The sequence below is a fragment of the Oncorhynchus mykiss genome, chromosome 9 (assembly GCF_057628025.1).
Source record: "Oncorhynchus mykiss isolate SJ-2025 chromosome 9, ASM5762802v1, whole genome shotgun sequence".
NCBI lineage: Eukaryota > Metazoa > Chordata > Actinopteri > Salmoniformes > Salmonidae > Oncorhynchus > Oncorhynchus mykiss.
In genome coordinates this window covers 77,473,121-77,497,458 of record NC_143030.1, presented here as the reverse complement: position 1 = coordinate 77,497,458, position 24,338 = coordinate 77,473,121, and the positions used below count along the sequence as shown (strand labels likewise).

General features: G+C 43.4%; 1 protein-coding gene across 2 annotated transcripts; it reads left to right on the top strand.

Annotated features, from left to right (window-relative positions):
- Window positions 1-399: 399 nt before the first annotated feature.
- LOC110532819 (solute carrier family 25 member 33) lies at window positions 400-23,630 on the top strand. 2 transcript variants are annotated; one of them, XM_036988949.2, is made up of 7 exons: window positions 400-910; window positions 7,585-7,767; window positions 13,868-13,945; window positions 16,680-16,780; window positions 19,007-19,073; window positions 21,775-22,055; window positions 22,416-23,630. In XM_036988949.2, exons 1-7 carry the CDS (start codon window positions 867-869, stop codon window positions 22,616-22,618), a joined length of 957 nt encoding a protein of 318 aa, XP_036844844.2. In that variant the 5' UTR covers window positions 400-866; the 3' UTR covers window positions 22,619-23,630. The 2 variants fall into 2 exon arrangements, with proteins under 2 accessions (XP_036844844.2, XP_036844843.2); XM_036988948.2 differs by having other exon boundaries at window positions 703-910; window positions 21,748-22,055.
- The last annotated feature ends 708 nt before the right edge of the window (window positions 23,631-24,338 follow it).

The window sequence follows — 24,338 nt, the reverse complement described above, 5'->3', positions numbered from 1 at the left end:
CCTTAAAAGCTCTACATGGTCTTGTGCTTAGCGGAGCAGAGCATGGAAGTAAGTTTGTGTTTATACAGGATGTACTGCCACCACCTACCGTCAACCAATCATGTCAATGCAGAGCTATACAGAGCCCTCCAAGCTGTCCGAGCCCTCCGCATTGTTAAAACATTTGAGAGGCACATGGCGATGCAGTACGAAGCTTGATTTGGCCGTTGCATGACTCTGGAGGCTCCACAATCGTGTCACACCTTCCATACGAAGCCTCCAACCACCTTTTCAGGTCAAGCATAAATTGGCTTTAACTCCACCCACTCTATTCATTGCAATGCAATACACGGCATATGGTATACTTATTGACTCCAGTCCCCCTCCCAAACTAACAACATTCGGTTAGTAGAGACTACTGGGTATTTTCCAACCCACTTTAACTCAGATAGGTAGAAAAGTTGTCCCTCTACAGCCCAATATTCTCAACATACCAATATCAACATTTTTTTCATTATTTGTCTTTAAAAAAATGTTTTCAAAAACATATTTTATATTTGTTTTCAGAAATGACGTATTAAATGTTTTATGTTGGCACAATAAAAGTGGCCTTTGATTATTTTTTTATGAGGTATCCAGATTGCAATGTTTTCAAATGCAGGCTATTATTTTGAAGGTTTCTTCGTTACCATACGAAAAAACTGACATGATCGTTTGTGCTGCTGGCAGAATTAGTAGTCAGAGTTTGGAAACGCTTCAGAGACCGCCGGCTGGACGACTGGCTAGTGACAGCAGCTGACAAGCAAGATAAACCACATTTTCGCCTCTGACTTGTAGAGATTACATTTACGAGAAGACAAAGAAGATTATGGTTAGATTTTTTAAACATGGCACATAATAATAATACGCTATTACATCTCTTCGCAGGCGGGTAAGTGTTCCTTTTACGACATTTAATTGATTGATTTTTATCTAGCTAGCATTAGCATAGCTGAATATATATATATATATATATTTTTTTTAATAGTCTAGCGGCTTCTGCTTTTGTCCCGGTAAATTTATGTTAGCTATTGTGTTAGATTGATGGGTTACTCGGCAGCTTGCGTTGTCGTTTTAAGATATTTGTGCCACATCTTGACCAAACGAGTCATATTCTCACTAAACCGAAATGTGTTTAACAAGCTAACGTTACTCTCCCCCTCCACTCAATGAGTGAGAAGGCCTCGCTACAGCATGAGGTTGCGACCTAACTCTAATGGTGAACAGTGTGATTTTAACAATTCTGCCAAAGATTTCAGAACCGTATTTTTAACTGGCTAACAAGTGTTTATTGTATCATTCGTCTAGTTATTCAATGTCAGGTGGCCCAACTATTGTCCTTCTCACTGCTAGCATGCTAGCTAGGCTAATCAAACCGGATATAGATTTTTATGAATCGTCTATCCCGACTGGCGTTAATAAACAGTTGGCTAACTTAAAAAAAAAAAAAAAAAATTATAGTGAAAATCCTGGCCATTTGCAATGACCTCTATTTCTACGAAGGTCCGTATCACTTGAGCTATGAACTCGAATACAACATTCAAGAGTATTAATGTTTTATATTTGATGTGGCATTTAGTTAACTGGCAAGTGTCGCAGTCCATTCTGACCTTAGAATATGTCCTCGAGTTACATAATCGTTCCCCAGTCATTCAGTCATCCATGTGACGATGTGAAGTGCTGCAGCTAGCAAGCTATCTCGTTTTAGCCACTGCAGCTTAGCATAGAGGAATCTACTATATTTATAGCTAGCGATATATTTATTATATTCTAAGATGTATAAAAAATAAAAAAAAGATCAAACGTAACCTAAAATGTATTTGAGCTAATATGTAGCTAGCTATTCATGAGAAAAATATTATCCGGCTTAAACTTGGAAGTTTATAAAGATTTTTTATTTTGGAAGCTAGCAGGACTATTTGACACTCAAGGTCACCCATTGACAGCTCTTGACATTTGGGAAAGCACTATTCAAAACCTAGGACTGATAATCCATTTAGTTGGGGATATATGATCCTGTATTGGACCCATAGAGGAATAGAAATGCAAGTCATACAGTTATGTCTATATAGGCCCTATATTTCATAGAACAGCCAATGTTAAGAAGTGCCATAGTGGTGAGGATAATGGTAATAACGCTTACTTTATTTATATTATTTATAAAATCAGAACATAATAATAATAGCCCATCTGTATACAGCCCATCTATCTACCTCATCCCCATACTGTATTTATTTATTTAGTTATTTTTGCACCCCAGTATCTCTATTTGCACATCCATCTTTTGCACATCTACAATTCCAGTGTTTAATTGCCATATTGTAATTACTTCGCCACCATGGCCTATGTATTGCCTTAACTCCCTTATTTGACCTAATTTGCACACACTGTGTATATAGACTTTGTTTTCTATTTCTATTGAATTATTGACTATGTTTTGTTCATTCCATGTGTAACTCTGTTGTATGTGTCAAACTGCTATGCTTTATCTTGGCCAGGTTGCAGTTGCAAATGAGAACTTGTTCTCAACTAGCCTACCTGGTTAAATAAAGGTGAAATAAATAATTTTAAAAAAATGACAGTTGAAAAAAATAATAGTAGTCGCTATAGTAGAATAGAGCAAATATCATTAGTGACAAGCTCACACTGAATATCATTGTCAAGGCAATACTACATTTATTTTGGGATTGAGATCCAAGAGTCTAGCCTGCCTTTCCAAGCTGCACACTGACTGCAGACATAACATCAAGAACTGTATTTACAGAGGCTGTTACATGCCATGGTCTCTTCTGAGCTAGTAAATGTTTAATGGTTTCACATTTGAACTGATTCAAAAAGTTAACTTTGGTTGTCTGGAGGACACCATGATATGGCCTTTTGCCATACCGTGTTTAGTATGCATATCACTGTCACACGTAGGGTTATGCAACTCCGTCTCGTCCACAGTATGTTTTTCTCATTGCGTCCCAGACGGCTAGGAGATGCTTATGATAAGCCGAGTGAATGGATAGCTATTTGTTTGTTATTGGAAGCAGTTGCATTTGGCACAATGTGCCCTTTTAGACATCTAGTCACTCTGACTTGAGCTCCGGAGTTCCTCTGTGGAGATACGAGAGAACCTTCCAGAAGGACAACCATCTCTGTAGCACTCCACCAATCAGATGTGATATATCAGAAATTGTCTAATATAATTGTCAATCTAAAATATGATCATATAATTCTAAAATAATTGATACCGGTTTGATCCAAATGTTCATTCTAAATAGCCTCTTAAAAAATATGTAACATACTATAAATGTCTCTGAGTACAGTTACATGCACACAGTAATGCGATGTATTTTGGATAGTCAGATTAATGTAAGTTTGATTTAAACTTTTACATGCTTTGTAAGAAGAACGATTCCCCCTAAATACTCCTGTTTTTACATGGACATATCTGAAATCAGGCTACCTTATGTCACTTTGATAGATGAAGAAAATCGCCCATCTAAATACATGTTCTTCCACAGCCTTGCATGTTATTTTTGGGAAGCGTTTTTTTTTATTATTTTGAGTTTGGACATATACAGTTTGTGAAAACGACTTCTAGTTTAGTTGTTCCGAACTCACTTCAGTCACGCTAAAGAAGGAGGCTGGTGCTAACACGTGCGCAGTACAAATTAAACGCCGATTTAAAAAATAAAAAAAAAATGCGTTTTGCATGTCCTAATCATTTGAAAGATTGCTCAGAAAACCAGGTGTTTTTATTCGGGGTATGTTTACTTAGATTTTTTGACCTTAAGTCGTTTTAAAGATAAGGCACTGTGTAAGGTGTCTTCAGCCGATGTTAGTTTATGGGTGAGGATTTAACGGAATTGTTTGAATGGAATGTTGGCATATTGGCGGTTCATTTGAAAAATTTAAATCATTAACGGTATCGTTCTTAAAACTGGCAGGCTAGCTTTGGTAACACATATATACAGTGCAGATTAATTCCTCAAGTTCATTATTTTACACTCTTTTATCACAGCGCTGGCAAACCATGGTTGACGAGCTCCCTGACCAAAACGGTCAACCTAAATTTGTGTCGAACATATCCGGCTTGCGGGTGGTTTCAGTAAAAAACATATATAATATTATACTGAACAAAAATATGAATGCAACATGCACAAATTAAAAAATATTTTAGTTACAGTTTATATAAGGAAATCAGTCAATTGGAAAAATGATTTAGGCCCTAATCTATGGATTTCAACACAACTGGGCAGGGGTGCAGCCATGAGTGGTCTTGGGAGGGCATGGGCCCACCCACTTGGCAGCCAGGCCCAGCCAATCAGAATTTGTTTTCCCCCACAAAAGGGCTGTATTACAGACAGAAACACTCCTCAGCATGTCTTGCGCCTCCCGTAGTCTTGGCTGTGTGGCGTTGTTACACGTGGTCTGCGGTTGTAAGGCTTGTTGGACGTACTGCCATGTTCTCTAAAACGACGTAGGAGGCAGCTTATGGTAGAGAAATTAACATTATATTCTCTGGCAACAACTCTGGAGGACATTCCTGCAGTCAGCATGCCAATTGTCCGCTCCCTCATCTTGAGACGTGGCATTGTTGTGTGACAAAACGGCACATTTAGAGTAACCCTTTATTGTCCCCCAGCATAAGGTGCACCTGTGTAATGATCATGCTGTTTAATCATCTTCTTGATATGCCACACCTGTCAGGTGGATGGATTATCTTGGGAAAGGAGAAATGCTCACTAACAAGGATGTAAACAAATTTGTACACAATTTGAGGTTCTTGTGCGTATGGAACATTTCTAGGTTTTTATTTATTTCATCTCATGAAACATGGGACCAACAATTTACATGTTGCGTTTTATATTTTTTGTTCAGTGTACGAAAATGCGTGCGTGTAGATACAGTGTATTCAGAAAGTATTCAGACCCCTTCACAGTTTCCACATTTTGTAACGTTACAGGCTCATAATATTTTTTTTTTTTACTCATCTACACTCAATACCCTATAATGACAAAGCAAAAACAGTTTTTTCTCTCAAGCTCTGTCAGGTTGGATCAGGAGCGTCGTTACACAGCTGTTTTTAAGTCTTTCCAGAGATGTTTTGATCGGGTTCAAGCCGTGGCTCTGGGACGTTCAGAAACTTGTCAGTGACCAACGGGTTCTTGGTCACGTCCAAGAGCAGGCCCTTCTCCGCCGATTGCTCAGTTTGGCTGGGCGGCCAGCTCTAGGAAGAGTCTTGGTGGTTCCAAACTTCTTCCATTTAAGAATGATGAAGGCCACTGTGTTTCTTGGGGATCTTCATTGCCGCAGACATTTTTTGCTACCCTTCCCCAGATCTGCGCCTCAACAATCTTTTCTCAGAGCTGTACGGACAATTCCTTCAACCTCATGGCTTGGCTTTTGCTCTGACATGCACTGTCAACTGTGAGACCATATATAGACGTGTGCCTTTCCAAATCATGTCCAATAAATTGAATTTAACACAGGTGGACTTCAATCAAGTTGTAGAAACATCTCAAAGATGATCAATGGAAACACAATGCACCTGAGCTCAATTGAGTCTCATAGCAAAGGGTCTGAATACTTATGTAATTAAGGTTTTCTGTTTTATTGTTAATACATTTGTAAAAAATGTCTAAACCAGTTTTCGCTTTGTCATTATGGGGTGTTGTGTGTAGATTGATGGAGAATTCAAAAAATATATATATATATTTTTTTTAGAATCAATCTATAATGTATCCACACAATACCTCATAATGTCAGTGGAATTATGTTTACAAATCAATTAAAAATGTAAAAGTAAGGTGGTAAAAATGTGCTCAAGAACCACACAAAATGACGTACACTCACTCTGTGTGCTACTTAACATGATTTTTGAATGACTTCCTCATCTCTGTACCCCACACATAAAATTATATCTAAGGTCCCTTAGTCTAGCAGTGAATTTTCGGATTCAACCAAAAAGACCAGGGAGGTTTTCCAAACAAAGCCTTGCAAAGAAGGACACCGATTGGTAGATGGGTAAAAATGTAAAAAATACATTGAATATCCCTTTAAGCATGGTGAAGTCCTTAATTACACTTTGGATGGTGTATCAATACACCCAGTCACTACAAAGATACAGGCGTCCTTCCTAACTCAGTTGCCGGAGAGGAAGGAAACCGCTCAGGGATTTCACCAGAGGACCAATGGTGACTTTAAAACAGTTACATAGTTTAATGGCTGTGATGGTAGAACTGAAGATGGATCCTCTTGAAAATCTATGGTAAGACTTGAAAATGGCTATCTTGCAATGATCAACAGCCAACTTGGCAGAGCTTGAAAACTTTTTAAAAATCCAGGTGTGCAAAGCTCTTGGACTTACCCAAAAAGACTCGCAAGCTGTAATTGTTGCCAAAGACGATTCTAGCATGTGTTTTACTCGGGTGTCAATACTTATGTAAATTTGATTTTCAATACATTTGAAGAAATTTCCATAAATATGTTTTCACTTTGTCATTATGGGGTATTGTGTGTAGATGGCCATGGGATTTTTTGGCAAATTTTTTTTTAGATATTCAATTTATTTAACACAACAAAATGTGGAAAAAGTCAAGGGATATGAATACTTTCTGAAGGCACTGTATGTTTTTATTATATATATATTTTTAAAAAATGTTTTTTTTTAAATCACTAAAACCAAATCTGAACTGTGTCTAGCTCGCTAATAATCACCAAAACGGCAAGAAAATAACCTCTGGACCTCGTTGAAGACAGAATGCGGGCCCCCTCGGGGCAAAACTAATCTAATTCCTTCTGTCACGCCTTGTCTTGGATGGACAGGGGTTGTAGAGAGGTTAATATCTTCTGTGACGCAAGACTATTCCTCACTTAAAATTATTATTATTTTTTTTAAATGTAGGTCATAAATCAAATGAAGTGCGTGATTTGGACATTTTTAAACGGCTATGTAGGCTTAGGCTGTAAGACCTCTTCTCTCTCTAGCTTTTAGTCAAATTAGCTTCTTGGTTCAATGACCTTTTGTGCCAGATGTGTATAGAGTCAATGTGAGAGCCTGTTCACGACACTGTCTCTTTTAGTGAGGCCATTAAAAGTACTGCGCGGCTGCTACTGTTATGTATATTGATGGTAAATTACATTCCCTGAGAGAGGGAGAAATGGAAATCCAGGGGTGGACTATGACCCAACTGAATCTCACTGATAACACTGCAACAGACAGCAGGACTACTTCACCCTGTATAATCATAGCACACTACAAATTGGACAAATGTAAATACGTGTTTTTGTATTTTTAATAGTCTACCATGCCCTGACAAAAGGCTGGTTCAGGTACGTAAGGGCAACAACTAAGGCTCTCCACTTCCTGAAACCTCATTTGGTAATCCTTTCCACCGTCATCGGGAGTTAAATCTCCATTGTCATTCGCCTTGTTAATTCATTAATGCCATATTAATGTTTTGCTATTCTCCGTGTAGATGTTGTAAACCTGACTTTTTAAATGACCTGAGATTAGTGTATATATTATTACTGTATTATAAATGTTACTGTATTTTACCATCTTTCTCTCTGCAGATGTAGTGGCACGGTGGGAGCCATCGTGACTTGTCCTCTGGAGGTGCTGAAGACCAGGCTGCAGTCGTCGGGCCTCGCGCTCCGGCCCGTGTTCCAGGTCCAACTGGGCACGCTCAATGGTACTGGGGTCATCAGACCAGGCTCGGGCACCGTTACGCCACCTGGCCTGCTGCAGGTCTTACGGTAAGGGTTTGTCCCTCTTCTTATTATTAGCTTGGGGCTAGTCTACTATGGGTCTTACGGTAAGGGGGGTTGTCCCTCCTTATTAGCTTGGGGCTAGTCTACTATGGGTCTTCCGATAAGGGGATATCCCTCCTTATTAGCTTGGGGCTAGTCTACTATGGGTCTTACGGTAAGGGGTTGTCCCTCCTTATTAGCTTGGGGCTAGTCTACTATGGGTCTTACGGTAAGGGGTTGTCCCTCCTTATTAGCTTGGGGCTAGTCTACTATGGGTCTTACGGTAAGGGGTTGTCCCTCCTTATTAGCTTGGGGCTAGTCTACTATGGGTCTTACGGTAAGGGGTTGTCCCTCCTTATTAGCTTGGGGCTAGTCTACTATGTATCTTACGGTAAGGGGGGTTGTCCCTCCTTATTAGCTTGGGGCTAGTCTACTATGGGTCTTACGGTAAGGGGCTCTTATAAGTTTGGGCTGCTACAGGTCTCGTGGTAATGGTTTCACCATGTTGTGTACAGTGCTGTGAAAAAGTATTTGTCCCCTTTCTGATTTTCTATAATTTTGATACGGAATGTTATCAGATCTTCAGCCAACCGCTAATATAAGATAAAGGGAACCTGAGTTTTTCAAATAACAAAAACAAATATACTTAATTAAATAAAATAAAGTTATTCAACACCCAACTCCACTCAGTTTGTATTTTTTTTTATGGATCCCCATTACCTGCTGCCAAGGCAGCAGCTACTCTTCCTGAGGTTTATTATGGATCCCCGTTAGTTCCTGCCAAGGCAGCAGCTACTCTTCCTGTGGTTTATTATGGATCCCCATTAGTCCCTGCCAAGGCAGCAGCTACTCTTCCTGGGGTTTATTATGGATCCCCATTAGTTCCTGCCAAAGCAGCAGCTACTCTTCCTGAGGTTTATTATGGATCCCCGTTAGTTCCTGTCAAGGCAGCAGCTACTCTTCCTGGGGTTTATTATGGATCCCCATTAGTTCCTGCCAAGGCAGCAGCTACTCTTCCTGAGGTTTATTATGGATCCCCATTAGTTCCTGCCAAGGCAACAGCTACTCTTCCTGAGGTTTATTATGGATCCCCGTTAGTTCCTGCCAAGGCAGCAGCTACTCTTCCTGTGGTTTATTATGGATCCCCATTAGTCCCTGCCAAGGCAGCAGCTACTCTTCCTGGGGTTTATTATGGATCCCCATTAGTTCCTGCCAAAGCAGCAGCTACTCTTCCTGAGGTTTATTATGGATCCCCGTTAGTTCCTGTCAAGGCAGCAGCTACTCTTCCTGGGGTTTATTATGGATCCCCATTAGTTCCTGCCAAGGCAGCAGCTACTCTTCCTGAGGTTTATTATGGATCCCCGTTAGTTCCTGCCAAGGCAGCAGCTACTCTTCCTGGAGTTTATTATGGATCCCCGTTAGTTCCTGCCAAGGCAGCAGCTACTCTTCCTGGAGTTTATTATGGATCCCCGTTAGTTCCTGCCAAGGCAGCAGCTACTCTTCCTGGAGTTTATTATGGATCCCCGTTAGTTCCTGCCAAGGCAGCAGCTACTCTTCCTGGGGTCCGGCAGAATTAAAGCAGTTATACAATTTTAAAAAACAAACATTACAATACAAGCATTACAGAATTCACAACACACTGTGTCCCCTTGGACCCCTGCTCTACTACCTACAACACACAATCCGTGTGTGTGTGTGTGTGTGTTTGTTCCTATGTTTGTGTTGCTTCACACTCCCCACTGTACAATAAGGTGTGTTTTTTAAATCTGATTCTACTGCTTGCATCAGTTACCTGATTTGGAATAGAGTTCCATGTAGTTGTCTTTATGTAGTTTCTGTGCGCCTCCCATAGTCTGTTCTGGACTTGGGGACTGTGAAGAGACCTCTGGTGGCATGTCTTGTGTGGTATGCACAGATGTCTGAGCTGTGTGCTAGTCGTGTAAACAGACAGCACGGTACTTTCAACATGTCAATACCTTTCACACATATAAGTAGTGATGGAAGTCAATCTCTCCTCTACTTTGAGCCAGGAGAGATTGACATGCATATGATTTATATTTGGCTCTCTGTGTACATCCAAGGCCCAGACGTGCTGCCCTGTTCTGAGCCAATTGCAATTTTCCTAAGTCCCTCCTTGTGGCACCTGACCACACGACTGAACAGTAACCCAGGTGTGATAACTAGGGCCTGTAGGACCTGCCTTAGGTTGAGGTTTAGTAAATGATTTGTCCCAAATACTATGCTTTTAGTTTTTTAATATTTAGGATTAACTTATTCATTGCCACCCGTTCTGAAACTATCTGCATCTCTTTAAGTATTGCAGTCATTTCAGTTGCTGTAGTGGCTGACGTGTATAATGAGTCATGCCAGTGGCATATCGTTAAAGATTGAAAAAAGTAAGGGGCCTAGACAGCTGCCCTGGGGAATTCCTGATTCTACCTGGATTATGTTTGAGGCTTCCATTAAAGAACACCCTCTGTGTTCTGTTAGACCGGTAACTCTTTATCCACAATATAGCAGGGGATGTAAAGCCATGACACATCAGTTTTACCAGCAGCAGGCTGATCGATAATGTCGAAAAAAAGACTGAAGTCTAACAAAACAGCCTCCCACAATCTTTTTTATCAGCAACTTCTTTCAGCCAATCATCAGTTATTTGTGCTGTGTTTGTTGAATGTCCTTCCCTTATAAGCATGCTGAAAGTTTGTCAATTTGTTTACTGTAAAATAATGTTGTATCTGGTCAAACACATTTTTTTTCTGTTGGCTGTTTGAGCCAGTAAAGGGGCTTTACTATTCTTAGGTAGTGACTTTTGCTTCCCCCCCATGACTGGGGGGAACTTTCTAGTAGGCTAGGATTGAAAAGCAGGCTAACGGAAGTGGCAATATCATCCCCAATATCATCCTCAGTCATTTTCCATCCAAGTTGTCAGGCTTGTCATTGTTGATAGACAACAAAAAAAAATCACCTCTTCCACACTCACTTTACGGAATTTGAAATTACAATTCGTGTTTTTAATAATTTAGTGAGATATACTTGGATGTGTAGTGTCAGCATTTGTTGCTTGCATGTCATGCCTACATTTGCTAATCTTGCCAACTACTTTAAGGAATATTTAAATATCTGTCAATCCTTTTTCCTCATCAATCCACTCGGATTTAAGTTTTCAGTAATTTTCTTAATGGGTGCATGCTTATTAGTAACTGGAATAAGCAATTTCATAATGTGTTAAGATCAATGTGTTAACCTCTTATGGCTGCAATCCCGTTAACGGGATAATTTTCATCAACAACCGCTGAATTGCATAGCTCCACATTCAAATAATATTACAAAAAATATTTAAATTCATGAAATCACAAGTGCAATATAGCAAAACCACAGCTTAGCCTTTTGTTAATCCACCTGTCGTGTCAGATTTTGAAAACATGCTTTACAGCGAAAGCAATCCAAGCGTTTGTAAGTTTATCGATCGCTCAACAAAACATTATGTACACCTAGCATCAAGTAGCTTGGTCACGAAAATCAGAAAAGCAATTAGTAAATTAGCATTAGTAAAGATGTGATCAATACATGTTGATGATTTCATTCCTGTGCTGTTTGTAAACACCCTGGTAGGTTGACTGATAACCTGATCCAGGTTGCAGGTTACTGGTTACAGTTTGAAGCTTTGTTTTGAGTGGGCAGCCTGATGAAAGCTAGTTAATATTTAAATCCCCTAGATAATATACCTCCTCTATTGGTATCACATACATTATCAAACATTTCATACATATTGTCCAGATACTGACTGTTAACTCTTGGTGGTCTATAGCAGCTTCACACCAGAATGGGCTTTAGGTGAGGCAGATGAACCTGTAGCCATATGACTTCAACAGTATTTAACATTCTCCAGATACTGACTGTTAACTCTTGGTAGTCTATAGCAGCTTCACACCTGAATGGGCTTTAGGTGAGGCAGACGAACCTGTAGCCATATGACTTCAACAGTATTTAACATTATCCAGATACTGACTGTTAACTCTTGGTAGTCTATAGCAGCTTCCCACCAGAATGGGCTTTAGGTGAGGCAGATGAACCTGTAGCCATATTACTTCAACAGTATTTAACATGAGATCCTCTCTAATCTTTACAGGAATGTGGATCTGAGTATAAACAGCAACTTGTTGTGACATCTTTAGCTGCAAAGACTCCAACTAAACGCTTCCTGTAGTTGTTGATCAGTCTCTCACATCACTGTGGAGGAAGTTTGGCCCACTCTTCCATACACAACTGATTTAACTCAAGAGACATTTGTGCGTTTTCAATCATGACCTGCTCCTTTCAAGTCCTGCCACAACATCTCAATTGGAATTAGGTCTGGACTTTGACTGGGCCATTCCAAAATGTAAAAATGTGTTGCTTTTTAACCATTTCCATGTAGACTTGATTGTGTGTTTTGGATCATTGTCTTGCTGCAGAATGTAGCCTTTGGGATCTGTGGTTGTGCCAGGCCACCCACGGGGCTGCCAGGCCACCCACGGGGCTGCCAGGCCACCCACAGGGCTGCAAGGCCACAAGGAATTACTAGGCTAAGAATGTTTTGTCCTATGGTCCCTGGTCAGAAGTAGTGTACTGTAGGGCTAGGGTGCAATTTGGGATGCTGCTCTAGTTGTGTGAAGTTAGGCCTGTGTCTTTACTCTACCACTCCGTCTAAAGAGGAGGAAACGAGCCCGCCTCCACCCTGTCTGACGAGGGCCTGCCTCCACCCTGTCTGACGAGGGCCATTACTGTTATCCTGTTTTATACACAAAAACTAGAGACTAAAGATAGAGGTATCTTGTTCTAATCTAAGAGCTGTTTGCCAGCTGTGGGGAACGCACGCACACGCACTGACGCACAGTGCAGCGAGGACACTTATGTAAGTGCTGATGCCACCTGTGGAAATGTCCCTCACCCCCGAGGCCCAGGGAGGGTTGCCTCCGACCACAGACTGGGTGAGAGTGATGGCGTGACTGTGCCTCTGCCAAATTGAACACGAGGAGGAAGCCGTGCCGACTGACATCCCAAAATGTGGTCTGTGGTTTCTCATGTTTCTCGCCTCAAGGGTTTAGTGCCGGAGGCCTTTTGCTGAATGTGACTGAACCAGTCTGGACTGGACTCAGCTGAATGGTTCAGAGGGGAATGGCTCAAATAGTATCTTCAACCTGTTCACCCAGTGCAGTTTTTTTTATTTTTTAAATACCTTTGAAACTGACCAACAATGGCATTTTGGAGGTGAGCCATTGTAATTCTAAATGACTCTACAACCTTCAAGCATCCATTTTAATTCATTTCACCAATAATTGTTGTGAATGAACCTGTTCTCCCCCGAAATCCTTGTTTATCCAGTGTTGTCTGTTGTGACAGTAGAAGGTTGTGGCTCACTGGCTCACTTCCAAAACGCCGTTGTTGGTCAGTTTTTAAAGGTAAAATGTTAAAACTCTGTAAATCCATAACATGTTATGACCAAACAGGATAACTTTTTAAAATCCTTTATTTACTTGGCCTGAAGGGTATTATTATTTTTTTAATCTATTTGAACAAAATGACGTCGTTACAGTGTGTGGGAAAACTAGCGGTGGGATTAATCGTGTCCTTTTTAAAATAAATAAATTAATAAATAAATATCTGCAGAGTGCAGGATGAATGCATCAGTCCTGTTCTGTCCCTGTGTGTCTACTCAACTGGCCTATTTGTCTGCTACGGGACTAAGTATGTGTGTGTGTGTGTGTAAAGTCAATCCCACTGAGGCGACGGAGTTCACAGTGCATCTCCAGTTTCAAAGGGTATACTGGGGTTGAGAGTAGGGTCTTGGCCAAAACCATAGTCCTGTGATATGGAGGAGGGGGGGATGTCATATCACGATTAATTAAGTGAATTATCACTAACGATTCAATTTAACAATATACCCATGGCAGTACATGCTGTGTTGCCAATGCAGACGTCGGATTGACTTGCGGAGTGACCATACGGCATCCTGAACCCTACTACTGAATCCACGTCCTAAATAGCTGTTCGTGTCATTCAAACATTTTTTAAGAAAAGTGTATATTCAATTAACTGGTTTGTTTTTCTTCCCATTTTCTAGGTCAATTCTAGAAAAAGAGGGACCACGGTCGCTTTTCCGGGGACTGGGTCCCAATCTTGTTGGGGTGGCCCCTTCAAGGTAAGCCTGCTAAATGAGACACGGACTGCATTTGAAAGGGTGGCTTCGTTTTGGTGTAAGTAATGTTTGGGTGTGGATGTGTTTTTTTGTATGTCCACACCCTTAACAACCTACACACTCACCCTTTTATCATGTCATTACCAAGGACCGGCTTTTAGACTGCAACATGTTATTACTGCTGTGTTGTTGAATTAAGACATACAAGGACAGGACGGACCGGCGGGGCGAAGGGGGGAGGACGGACCGGCGGGGCGAAGGGGGGAGGACGGACCGGCGGGGCGAAGGGGGGAGGACGGACCGGCGGGGCGAAGGGGGGAGGACGGACCGGCGGGGCGAAGGGGGGAGGACGGACCGGCGGGGCGAAGGGGGGAGGACGGACCGGCGGGGCGAAGGGGGGAGGACGGACCGGCGGGGCGAAGGGGGGAGGACGGACCGGCGGGGCGAAGGGGGGAGGACGGACCGGCGGGGCGAAGGGGGGAGGACGGACCGGCGGGGCGAAGGGGGGAGGACGGACCGGCGGGGCGAAGGGGGGGGACGGACCGGCGGGGCGAAGGGGGGGGGGGGGGGGCGGACCGGCGGGGCGAAGGACGGACCGGCGGGGGGGAGGGAGGGAGGGAGGACGGACCGGCGAGGGAGGACGGACCGGCGGAGGGAGGGAGGACGGACCGGCGAGGGAGGACGGCCTTATTCTAAAATGTATTAAATTGTTTTTTTCCCCCATAATGACAAAGCAAAAACAGGTTTTTAGAAATGTTTGCAAATGTATTTAAAGTAAACAACTGAAAAATGACATTTACAAAAGTATTCAGACCTTTTGCTCGGTACTTTGCTGAAGCTCCTTTGGCAGCGATTACAGCCGCTAGTCTACAGAATGTGGTGATGGTGAAGGGGTCTGAACCAACCGAATGCTCCATATACAGTACATAGTATACAGTCCTCACTAAGGGGTTTGTCTGTCCCTCTCTCTCTCTACATTATACCATCGCCCAACTTACAAGCGCTGCCATTCGGATAAATAAGACATTTTTACACTCCTTGGGTTTGTACAGTAACGTAGTATCCATCCTCAGTAAGCGGGGGTGGGGGGGGGGGGTCACTCTGGAAACTCACCAACGTTCCCACCAAAATGATTTCACTCCCAGAAATAGTTAGTGTGGGGCCAGCTGACCCGCCCCCATGCTATCAGCCAGCTGACCTGCCCCCATGCTATCAGCCAGCTGACCCGCCCCCATGCTATCAGCCAGCTGACCCGCCCCCATGCTATCAGCCAGCTGACCCGCCCCCATGCTGTCAGCCAGCTGACCCGCCCCCATGCTGTCAGCCAGCTGACCCGCCCCCATGCTGTCAGCCAGCTGACCCGCCCCCATGCTGTCAGCCAGCTGACCCGCCCCCATGCTGTCAGCCAGCTGCCCCGCCCCCATGCTGTCAGCCAGCTGCCCCGCCCCCATGCTGTCAGCCAGCTGACCCGCCCCCATGCTGTCAGCCAGCTGACCCGCCCCCATGCTGTCAGCCAGCTGACCCGCCCCCATGCTGTCAGCCAGCTGACCCGCCCCCATGCTGTCCCCATGCCGCCCCGCGCTATCAGCCGCCATCTGACCCGCGCTATCAGCCGCCATCTGACCCGAGCTATCAGCCGCCGGCTGACCCGCGCTATCAGCCGCCGGCTGACCCGCGCTCTCAGCCGCCGGCTGACCCGCTGACCCGCGCTCTCAGCCGCCGGCTGAACCGCTGACCCGCGCTCTCAGCCGCCGGCTGACCCGCGCTCTCAGCCGCCGGCTGACCCGCGCTCTCAGCCGCCGGCTGACGACCCGCGCTCTCAGCCGCCGGCTGACGACCCGCGCTCTCAGCCGCCGGCTGACGACCCGCGCTCTCAGCCGCCGGCTGACGACCCGCGCTCTCAGCCGCCGGCTGACGACCCGCGCTCTCAGCCGCCGGCTGACGACCCGCGCTCTCAGCCGCCGGCTGACGACCCGCGCTCTCAGCCGCCGGCTGACGACCCGCGCTCTCAGCCGCCGGCTGACGACCCGCGCTCTCAGCCGCCGGCTGACGACCCGCGCTCTCAGCCGCCGGCTGACGACCCGCGCTCTCAGCCGCCGGCTGACGACCCGCGCTCTCAGCCGCCGGCTGACCCGCGCTCTCAGCCGCCGGCTGACGACCCGCGCTCTCAGCCGCCGGCTGACGACCCGCGCTCTCAGCCGCCGGCTGACGACCCGCGCTCTCAGCCGCCGGCTGACCCGCGCTCTCAGCCGCCGGCTGACCCGCGCTCTCAGCCGCCGGCTGACCCGCGCTCTCAGCCGCCGGCTGACCCGCGCTCTCAGCCGCCAGCTTCCAAATCCTGCCTGGCATTCAGAATGAGAATAGCACTAGTCCAGACCCATCTCTCTGTCTCTCGACCACCCCCTGGCCTGCCTCGGTGCTTATTCAACCCATTCTGCTGCTGCCTGTGACACACACTGTATGGGATGGACTGTTCCAGAAGCATAGCAGACTGCTCTGGACAGGACACACGTGGCACGCTTTGCTGGCTCTGTCAAAGGCTGCTGCTACTGCTGCTTCACAGGTTTCGGGGCAGCACCTGGCCATGTGATGTTACATAAAGGCATGCTGTTTTATAAAACACAGTGAAAGATGGACACCCACTTACTGAGAAAGATGCATTTGTTTAAACATTTTAAAGAGGGAATCTGATTTCTCACCCGTATCTTTTGTTTTGTCTTCTGTCTTTTTCTTGTAGAGCTATTTATTTTGCTGCCTACAAGAAGTCGAAGGAGACGTTCAATGACTTCTTCGTCCCCAACAGTGGAGTGGTGCACATGTCCTCAGCTGGCTGTGCAGGTGAGACCGTCTGAAGCAAACCACGGCGACCCCAGCGCCTGTGGGAAGCACTCTACCCTCATTCTATATGAAACACAAAGCAATAGAGCCAAAGCAATGAGCTCCTGAGTTGGGAAAATCTTGTGCAATACACCGACGCTTGTCTTGTATTCATGATCCTAAATGGCCTGGCTCCTCCTCCACTCAGTATTTTTGTCAAACAAAAAAAAAAAAACCCTATGGCAGTAAATCCACTAGGTCTGCCATGAGAGGTGACTGTATAGTTCCCTTAAGGAAAAGCACCTTTAGTAAATCTGCATTCTCTGTGAGAGCTTCCCATGTCTGGAATAAACTGCCTTCAGACACACATAACTGCACCACATATCACACTTTCACAAAATGCTTGAAGACATGGCTAAATGTCAATCGGATTTGTGAACATGGTCCCTAGCTGTGTGTTGCCGCTTTCCATGTTGTCTGTTGTCTGTAACTTGTGAGGTGTGGAAACACTTTGTTGCTTTTATGAATTTTGTCTTGCTGCTTTTTGTTCTATGTTGCTCTGTCTGTATGCTACGTCTTGCTTGTTCTATGTTGCTCTGTCTGTATGCTACGTCTTGCTTGTTCTATGTTGCTCTGTCTGTATGCTACGTCTTGCTTGTTCTATGTTGCTCTGTCTGTATGCTATGTCTTGCTTGTTCTATGTTGCTCTGTCTGTATGCTACGTCTAAACCATGTAGGTTCTATGCCTGCTGGGTAAACCATGTAGGTTCTAATGCCTGCTGGGTAAACCATGTAGGTTCTAATGCCTGCTGGGTAAACCATGTAGGTTCTAATGCCTGCTGGGTAAACCATGTAGGTTCTAATGCCTGTAGGTTCTAATGCCTGCTGGGTAAACCATGTAGGTTATAATGCCTGTAGGTTCTAATGCCTGCTGGGTAAACCATGTAGGTTCTAATGCCTGCTGGGTAAACCATGTAGGTTCTAATGCCTGCTGGGTAAACCATGTAGGTTCTAATGCCTGCTGGGTAAACCATGTAGGTTCTAATGCATGTAGGTTCTAATGCCTGTAGGTTCTAATGCCTGCTGGGTAAACCATGTAGGTTCTAATGCCTGCTGGGTAAACCATGTAGGTTCTAATACCTGCTGGGTAAACCATGTAGGTTCTAATGCCTGTAGGTTCTAATGCCTGCTGGGTAAACCATGTAGGTTCTAATGCCTGCTGGGTAAACCATGTAGGTTCTAATGCCTGCTGGGTAAACCATGTAGGTTCTAATGCCTGCTGGGTAAACCATGTAGGTTCTAATGCATGTAGGTTCTAATGCCTGCTGGGTAAACCATGTAGGTTCTAATGCCTGCTGGGTAAACCATGTAGGTTCTAATGCCTGCTGGGTAAACCATGTAGGTTCTAATGCCTGTAGGTTCTAATGCCTGCTGGGTAAACCATGTAGGTTCTAATGCCTGTAGGTTCTAATGCCTGCTGGGTAAACCATGTAGGTTCTAATGCCTGCTGGGTAAACCATGTAGGTTCTAATGCCTGCTGGGTAAACCATGTAGGTTCTAATGCCTGCTGGGTAAACCATGTAGGTTCTAATGCATGTAGGTTCTAATGCCTGTAGGTTCTAATGCCTGCTGGGTAAACCATGTAGGTTCTAATGCCTGCTGGGTAAACCATGTAGGTTCTAATGCCTGCTGGGTAAACCATGTAGGTTCTAATGCCTGTAGGTTCTAATGCCTGCTGGGTAAACCATGTAGGTTCTAATGCCTGCTGGGTAAACCATGTAGGTTCTAATGCCTGCTGGGTAAACCATGTAGGTTCTAATGCATGTAGGTTCTAATGCCTGCTGGGTAAACCATGTAGGTTCTAATGCCTGTAGGTTCTAATGCCTGTAGGTTCTAATGCCTGCTGGGTAAACCATGTAGGTTCTAATGCCTGCTGGGTAAACCATGTAGGTTCTAATGCCTGCTGGGCAAACAAGTTTTTGTGGTGATTTTTTTTTGTTGCCATTTTGTCCACTAAAATGTGTGTGTATATATATATATAATACACATATTTATTATATAACTCTATAACTATGTGTTGTATAATGATTGAATTTCTGCTCTGTCAGGAATCCTGGAGGATTTGCCCTTCCTGACCCTCTGTTCTTTCCCTGAACTCCCATCCAGAGATATAAAATGAACTCTGTCCCTTTCTCTTGCTCCATCCAGTGATACGACACAACTCTCTGTTTCTACTTCCTGTTTCAGCCTTTGTTACAAACTCCCTCATGAACCCCGTCTGGATGGTTAAGACCAGGATGCAGCTGGAGAGGAAGTATGTACATTTATATTGTTCCACAGTTCTTACTTCCTCGTTTAATTTACTTTTATTAAAAAAGTTAAAAAAAATTAAAAGCTTTTTACAGGATTTAAATGCAGACATGTTTTAGATACTAGTTTTGTACTAGTGGAGTCAGAACATTCATTAAAGGGTTACTGTAGGTAGTGTGTAATTACAGTTCTGTCACCACCACCATTTGAATGTGATCTTTGACGGGCCCCCCATCTTGGCTGCTGTCCTGTCCTTGGGTTACGCAGTTTGCGTGGTGTAATGTGACCGGGCAGATCCATAAATACACTGGCTGCTGACGCATTAGGCTGCGTTGGAGGAAGAGGCTATATTTACACAGAATCTGTATCCCAAATGGTGCCCTATATAGGGGCACTACTTTTGACCAGAAACGTGTTCCAAAGTAGTGACCCTATGTAGGAAAGGAGGTGGCGTTTGGAACGCATGGAGCAATAGAACTATGTGAGGTCACCGTTACGGGGACACGCATGTCTGGTGACCTAGTGTCCTATTTACCCTGCAGACCTGTTCATATAGGTAGTCACTCAAACTATAGTTAACTCCCCCCCCCCCCCCCCCACTAGTTATTTGGTAGATGGAAAAATAGGAATATATATATACAGTGCCTTGCGAAAGTATTTGGCCCCCTTGAACTTTGCGACCTTTTGCCACATTTCAGGCTTCAAACATAAAGATATAAAACTGTATTTTTTTTGTGAAGAATCAACAACAAGTGGGACACAATCATGAAGTGGAACGACATTTATTGGATATTTCAAACTTTTTTAACAAATCAAAAACTGAAAAATTGGGCGTGCAAAATTATTCAGCCCCCTTAAGTTAATACTTTGTAGCGCCACCTTTTGCTGCGATTACAGCTGTAAGTCGCTTGGGGTATGTCTCTCTCAGTTTTGCACATCGAGAGACTGACATTTTTTCCCATTCCTCCTTGCAAAACAGCTCGAGCTCAGTGAGGTTGGATGGAGAGCATTTGTGAACAGCAGTTTTCAGTTCTTTCCACAGATTCTCGATTGGATTCAGGTCTGGACTTTGACTTGGCCATTCTAACACCTGGATATGTTTATTTTTGAACCATTCCATTGTAGATTTTGCTTTATGTTTTGGATCATTGTCTTGTTGGAAGACAAATCTCCGTCCCAGTCTCAGGTCTTTTGCAGACTCCATCAGGTTTTCTTCCAGAATGGTCCTGTATTTGGCTCCATCCATCTTCCCATCAATTTTAACCATCTTCCCTGTCCCTGCTGAAGAAAAGCAGGCCCAAACCATGATGCTGCCACCACCATGTTTGACAGTGGGGATGGTGTGTTCAGCTGTGTTGCTTTTACGCCAAACATAACGTTTTGCATTGTTGCCAAAAAGTTCAATTTTGGTTTCATCTGACCAGAGCACCTTCTTCCACATGTTTGTGTCTCCCAGGTGGCTTGTGGCAAACTTTAAACGACACTTTTTATGTATATCTTTAAGAAATGGCTTTCTTCTTGCCACTCTTCCATAAAGGCCAGATTTGTGCAATATACGACTGATTGTTGTCCTATGGACAGAGTCTCCCACCTCAGCTGTAGATCTCTGCAGTTCATCCAGAGTGATCATGGGCCTCTTGGCTGCATCTCTGATCAGTCTTCTCCTTGTATGAGCTGAAGGTTTAGAGGGACGGCCAGGTCTTGGTAGATTTGCAGTGGTCTGATACTCCTTCCATTTCAATATTATCGCTTGCACAGTGCTCCTTGGGATGTTTAAAGCTTGGGAAATCTTTTTGTATCCAAATCCGGCTTTAAACTTCTTCACAACAGTATCTCGGACCTGCCTGGTGTGTTCCTTGTTCTTCATGATGCTCTCTGCGCTTTTGACGGACCTCTGAGACTATCACAGTGCAGGTGCATTTATACGGAGACTTGATTACACACAGGTGGATTGTATTTATCATCATTAGTCATTTAGGTCAACATTGGATCATTCAGAGATCCTCACTGAACTTCTGGAGAGAGTTTGCTGCACTGAAAGTAAAGGGGCTGAATAATTTTGCACACCCAATTTTTCTGTTTTTGATTTGTTAAACAAGTTTGAAATATCCAATAAATGTTGTTCCACTTCATGATTGTGTCCCACTTGTTGTTGATTCTTCACAAAAAAATACAGTTTTATATCTTTATGTTTGAAGCCTGAAATGTGGCAAAAGGTCGCAAAGTTCAAGGGGGCCGAATACTTTTGCAAGGCACTGTATATTTAAATTGTATCATGCTAAATGCACATTTCATTCATTCATTTCATTTCACATCACATTTCATTCATTTCAAGTTTTTTTTCGTTTTAAAGTAACAGAGGACATTACAATAGAGGATGTCTCTTGATTATTTGTCACAAGACTGGAGTGTGAGGTATGACACTTGATCTGCCTGAGGTTGTGTTGTTTACTGGCTATGGTGCCCCTGACACCTCTGTTCTTGGTCATCTGCGTTAGGGCACACCTTCACAAAAAAATATAGCAAAACCATTCTTATAGAACAAGTTCAAATAGTAGGTTACCACCCACAAAATGACGTTCCTGCAGGAAAATGTTTTTTCTGATCCAATTTAACCTCTTCTCTAAATCTTCTGCCAAAAACAGACTTTTTTTGACAGTCGTTTTTTTTTTTTTTAGATCAATACTGACCGTCTTTTCCTCCAGGGTACGAGGGGAGAAGAAGACGAACGCGCTGCAGTGTGCCCGTAACGTTTACAAGACCGAGGGCATGAGAGGTTTCTACCGGGGTCTGACGGCGTCCTACGCTGGCATCTCCGAGACCATGATCTGTTTCCTCATCTACGAGACGCTGAAGAAACGCCTGAACGAAGCGCGCTTCACGTCGCCGAACAGCGAGACGGAAAAAGGGGCGTCGGATTTCCTAGGCCTGATGATGGCGGCTGCCTTCGCTAAGGGTTGTGCTTCTTGCATAGCCTACCCGCACGGTAAGCATGGGGATTAATGGGTATGGATGAAATAAATGCTACGGTGTTAACTTGTCATACCACACCTCAAACTACAACAACCACACATTGACGTAAGAGGCAAAACAGCTTTTAATTGACGACGGCCCGATCTACAACTGTCTACTGTACAGTAGCACAGCATACACCCATGACTCAATGTTAACTTGAGTGAGAAGCCTTTAGTAAAACTCAACATCTGGGATTATGTTGAGTTCGTATCTGGGATTCCGTCTTTAGTCAAAATACTCTGTAGACCGCATTCAAAATCACCTTTTTGATTCTAATTCATCTTAATTTCTCTCATTCTCTCGCTCTCTCTGCGTCTCTTCCATTCGTCAGAGGTGATTCGGACAAGGCTGCGAGAAGAGGGCAGCAAATATCAGTACTTCTTCCAGACAGCACGGTTGGTGGCAGTGGAGGAGGGCTACGCTGCGTTTTACAGAGGACTCATTCCTCAGCTTATCAGACAGATCCCCAACACAGCCATCGTCCTCTCCACCTACGAACTCATTGTCCACCTGATGGGAGACTCCTCGCAGTAATCGACAACAACGACAACAACATGGTAGCTAAGGAAAAGACCAGTTTTGGTCGGCCCATCCTAGATGGAAGGGCAACACAATGTAGTTATATCCCAAGGCACGTTGGGCAAGAAAGAGACAATTGTGAAATTGCAGAATTTCTGTTTTGTTGGAAAGACTGGTTTAGAGACTGTTGGTTTCTCTTGAGGGAATTTGAAGGCAGGTTTTACTGTTATCCAATGAACTGTAACTGTTTTTTAGGATACATCCTAAATAGCAAACTATCCCCTATTTAGTGCACTACTTTTGACCAGGGTCCATAAGGGCTCTGGTCAAACGTAGTGCACTTTATAAAGGGGCCATTTTGGACTCTTTAAAACTTTTTTTTTTCTCATTGAAGCATGTTATTTAGAAGTTGTTCAGAAGAATTTAAACTCTCAAGAATTGTGGTACTACTGACAGGACAACTCTAGCCTGAGTCCCAGATCTGTTTGTGTTGTATCGCCATTGCTGTCATGAGTTGAGTTGGCAAGACGGCACAAACGTATCTGGGATTCAGGCTAGGACCATATGAGAATAACTGTAGTTGTTTTCATACAAGATAAAGGGGTCACCTGAATAGAAAAGTATTGTTTTAAATTGGAACTAAATTATTTTGTATTTTTTGTTATTGTTGTCTGACTTTCTCTGATGCTTATAAATGTTGAATGTCCAAAAGATCAGTCAAGGTCTTGGGCTACAGGTTATATAATTTTATGCTAATTAAGGAAGATCAAGGCATAGCTAGAATTGTTCTTTGCGAGCCACCACACACCATCCATCATGATAGTTCCTGCTTATTCATTTACTACCATAGTGATTTTTGAAGTGTGATTTTTAATTATTTTCCATGACAAATACAGGTTAATTTATATATTGTGTTAGAGAACATAATTGTGTTTTTTTTTTTTTTTTTTTTTTTTTTTTTTTTTTACAATAGGACAACGTGAAAGCTTATTTGACCAGTGGCTCAATAAAATTTGGCTTAAGTGTTCGGCTCATTGTTTTTTGAATGGTGTAAAACTACAGTAATCTGGTTGAGAAAGAGGGACTGAACTCCTAGTGGTGTTAAGATGATTTCACTTGGTGGTTTACTGTAAAGGTGCTGACTATGTTACCCCGGGTTTCCTCACAGCTTCACAAATCAAACCACACTTACATAAATGATTTTCACTTGATTGAACCACTATGTCTGATTTGAGATTACTACAGTACTGTACTTTAAAGGGTACTTATTAGCGGTTGTCTATTCATCTTTATCTAGTAAAATACTGTACCTTTAGTGGATTTGGAATGCAATCCCATGGGTTTGTATCCCAGTCTTAACATTTTAATTGTGATTTATAATATACTGTATCAGTACTTATCACTCATTCATACAGTGAATGAATGAAAATAATGTTTTCATGTCAACTTGCCAATTGGCAACCCATCATTTATGGGATGAATTGACACAAGCAAACTTTACAATTCACTGAGGTAATTTGGTTGATAATTCTTCTTCCGGGTGTTCTCTGCAGGGTGCATTTTATAAAGCGTGAATAAATTCAATACATAATAGTAAATAAGGTTATCAAAACTAATTATATCACCTAGAGCAGTAAAATATTATAAACTCGGTAAAAATGGAAATGTCCTTTTAGGAAACTTAACATGTGTAAATATTTGTATGATCAACAGACATAAACTGAACCAGTTCCAC

Bases quoted from the DNA above. Each gene is read 5' to 3' on its own strand.
- LOC110532819 (XM_036988948.2), top strand. From the start codon at position 867: ATGGCACATAATAATAATACGCTATTACATCTCTTCGCAGGCGG. The intron at 13,946-16,679 runs GTAAGCCTGCTA...TTTTTCTTGTAG, and splicing joins GTTGGGGTGGCCCCTTCAAG to AGCTATTTATTTTGCTGCCT. The intron at 19,074-21,747 runs GTATGTACATTT...TTTTTTTTTTAG, and splicing joins AGGATGCAGCTGGAGAGGAA to ATCAATACTGACCGTCTTTT.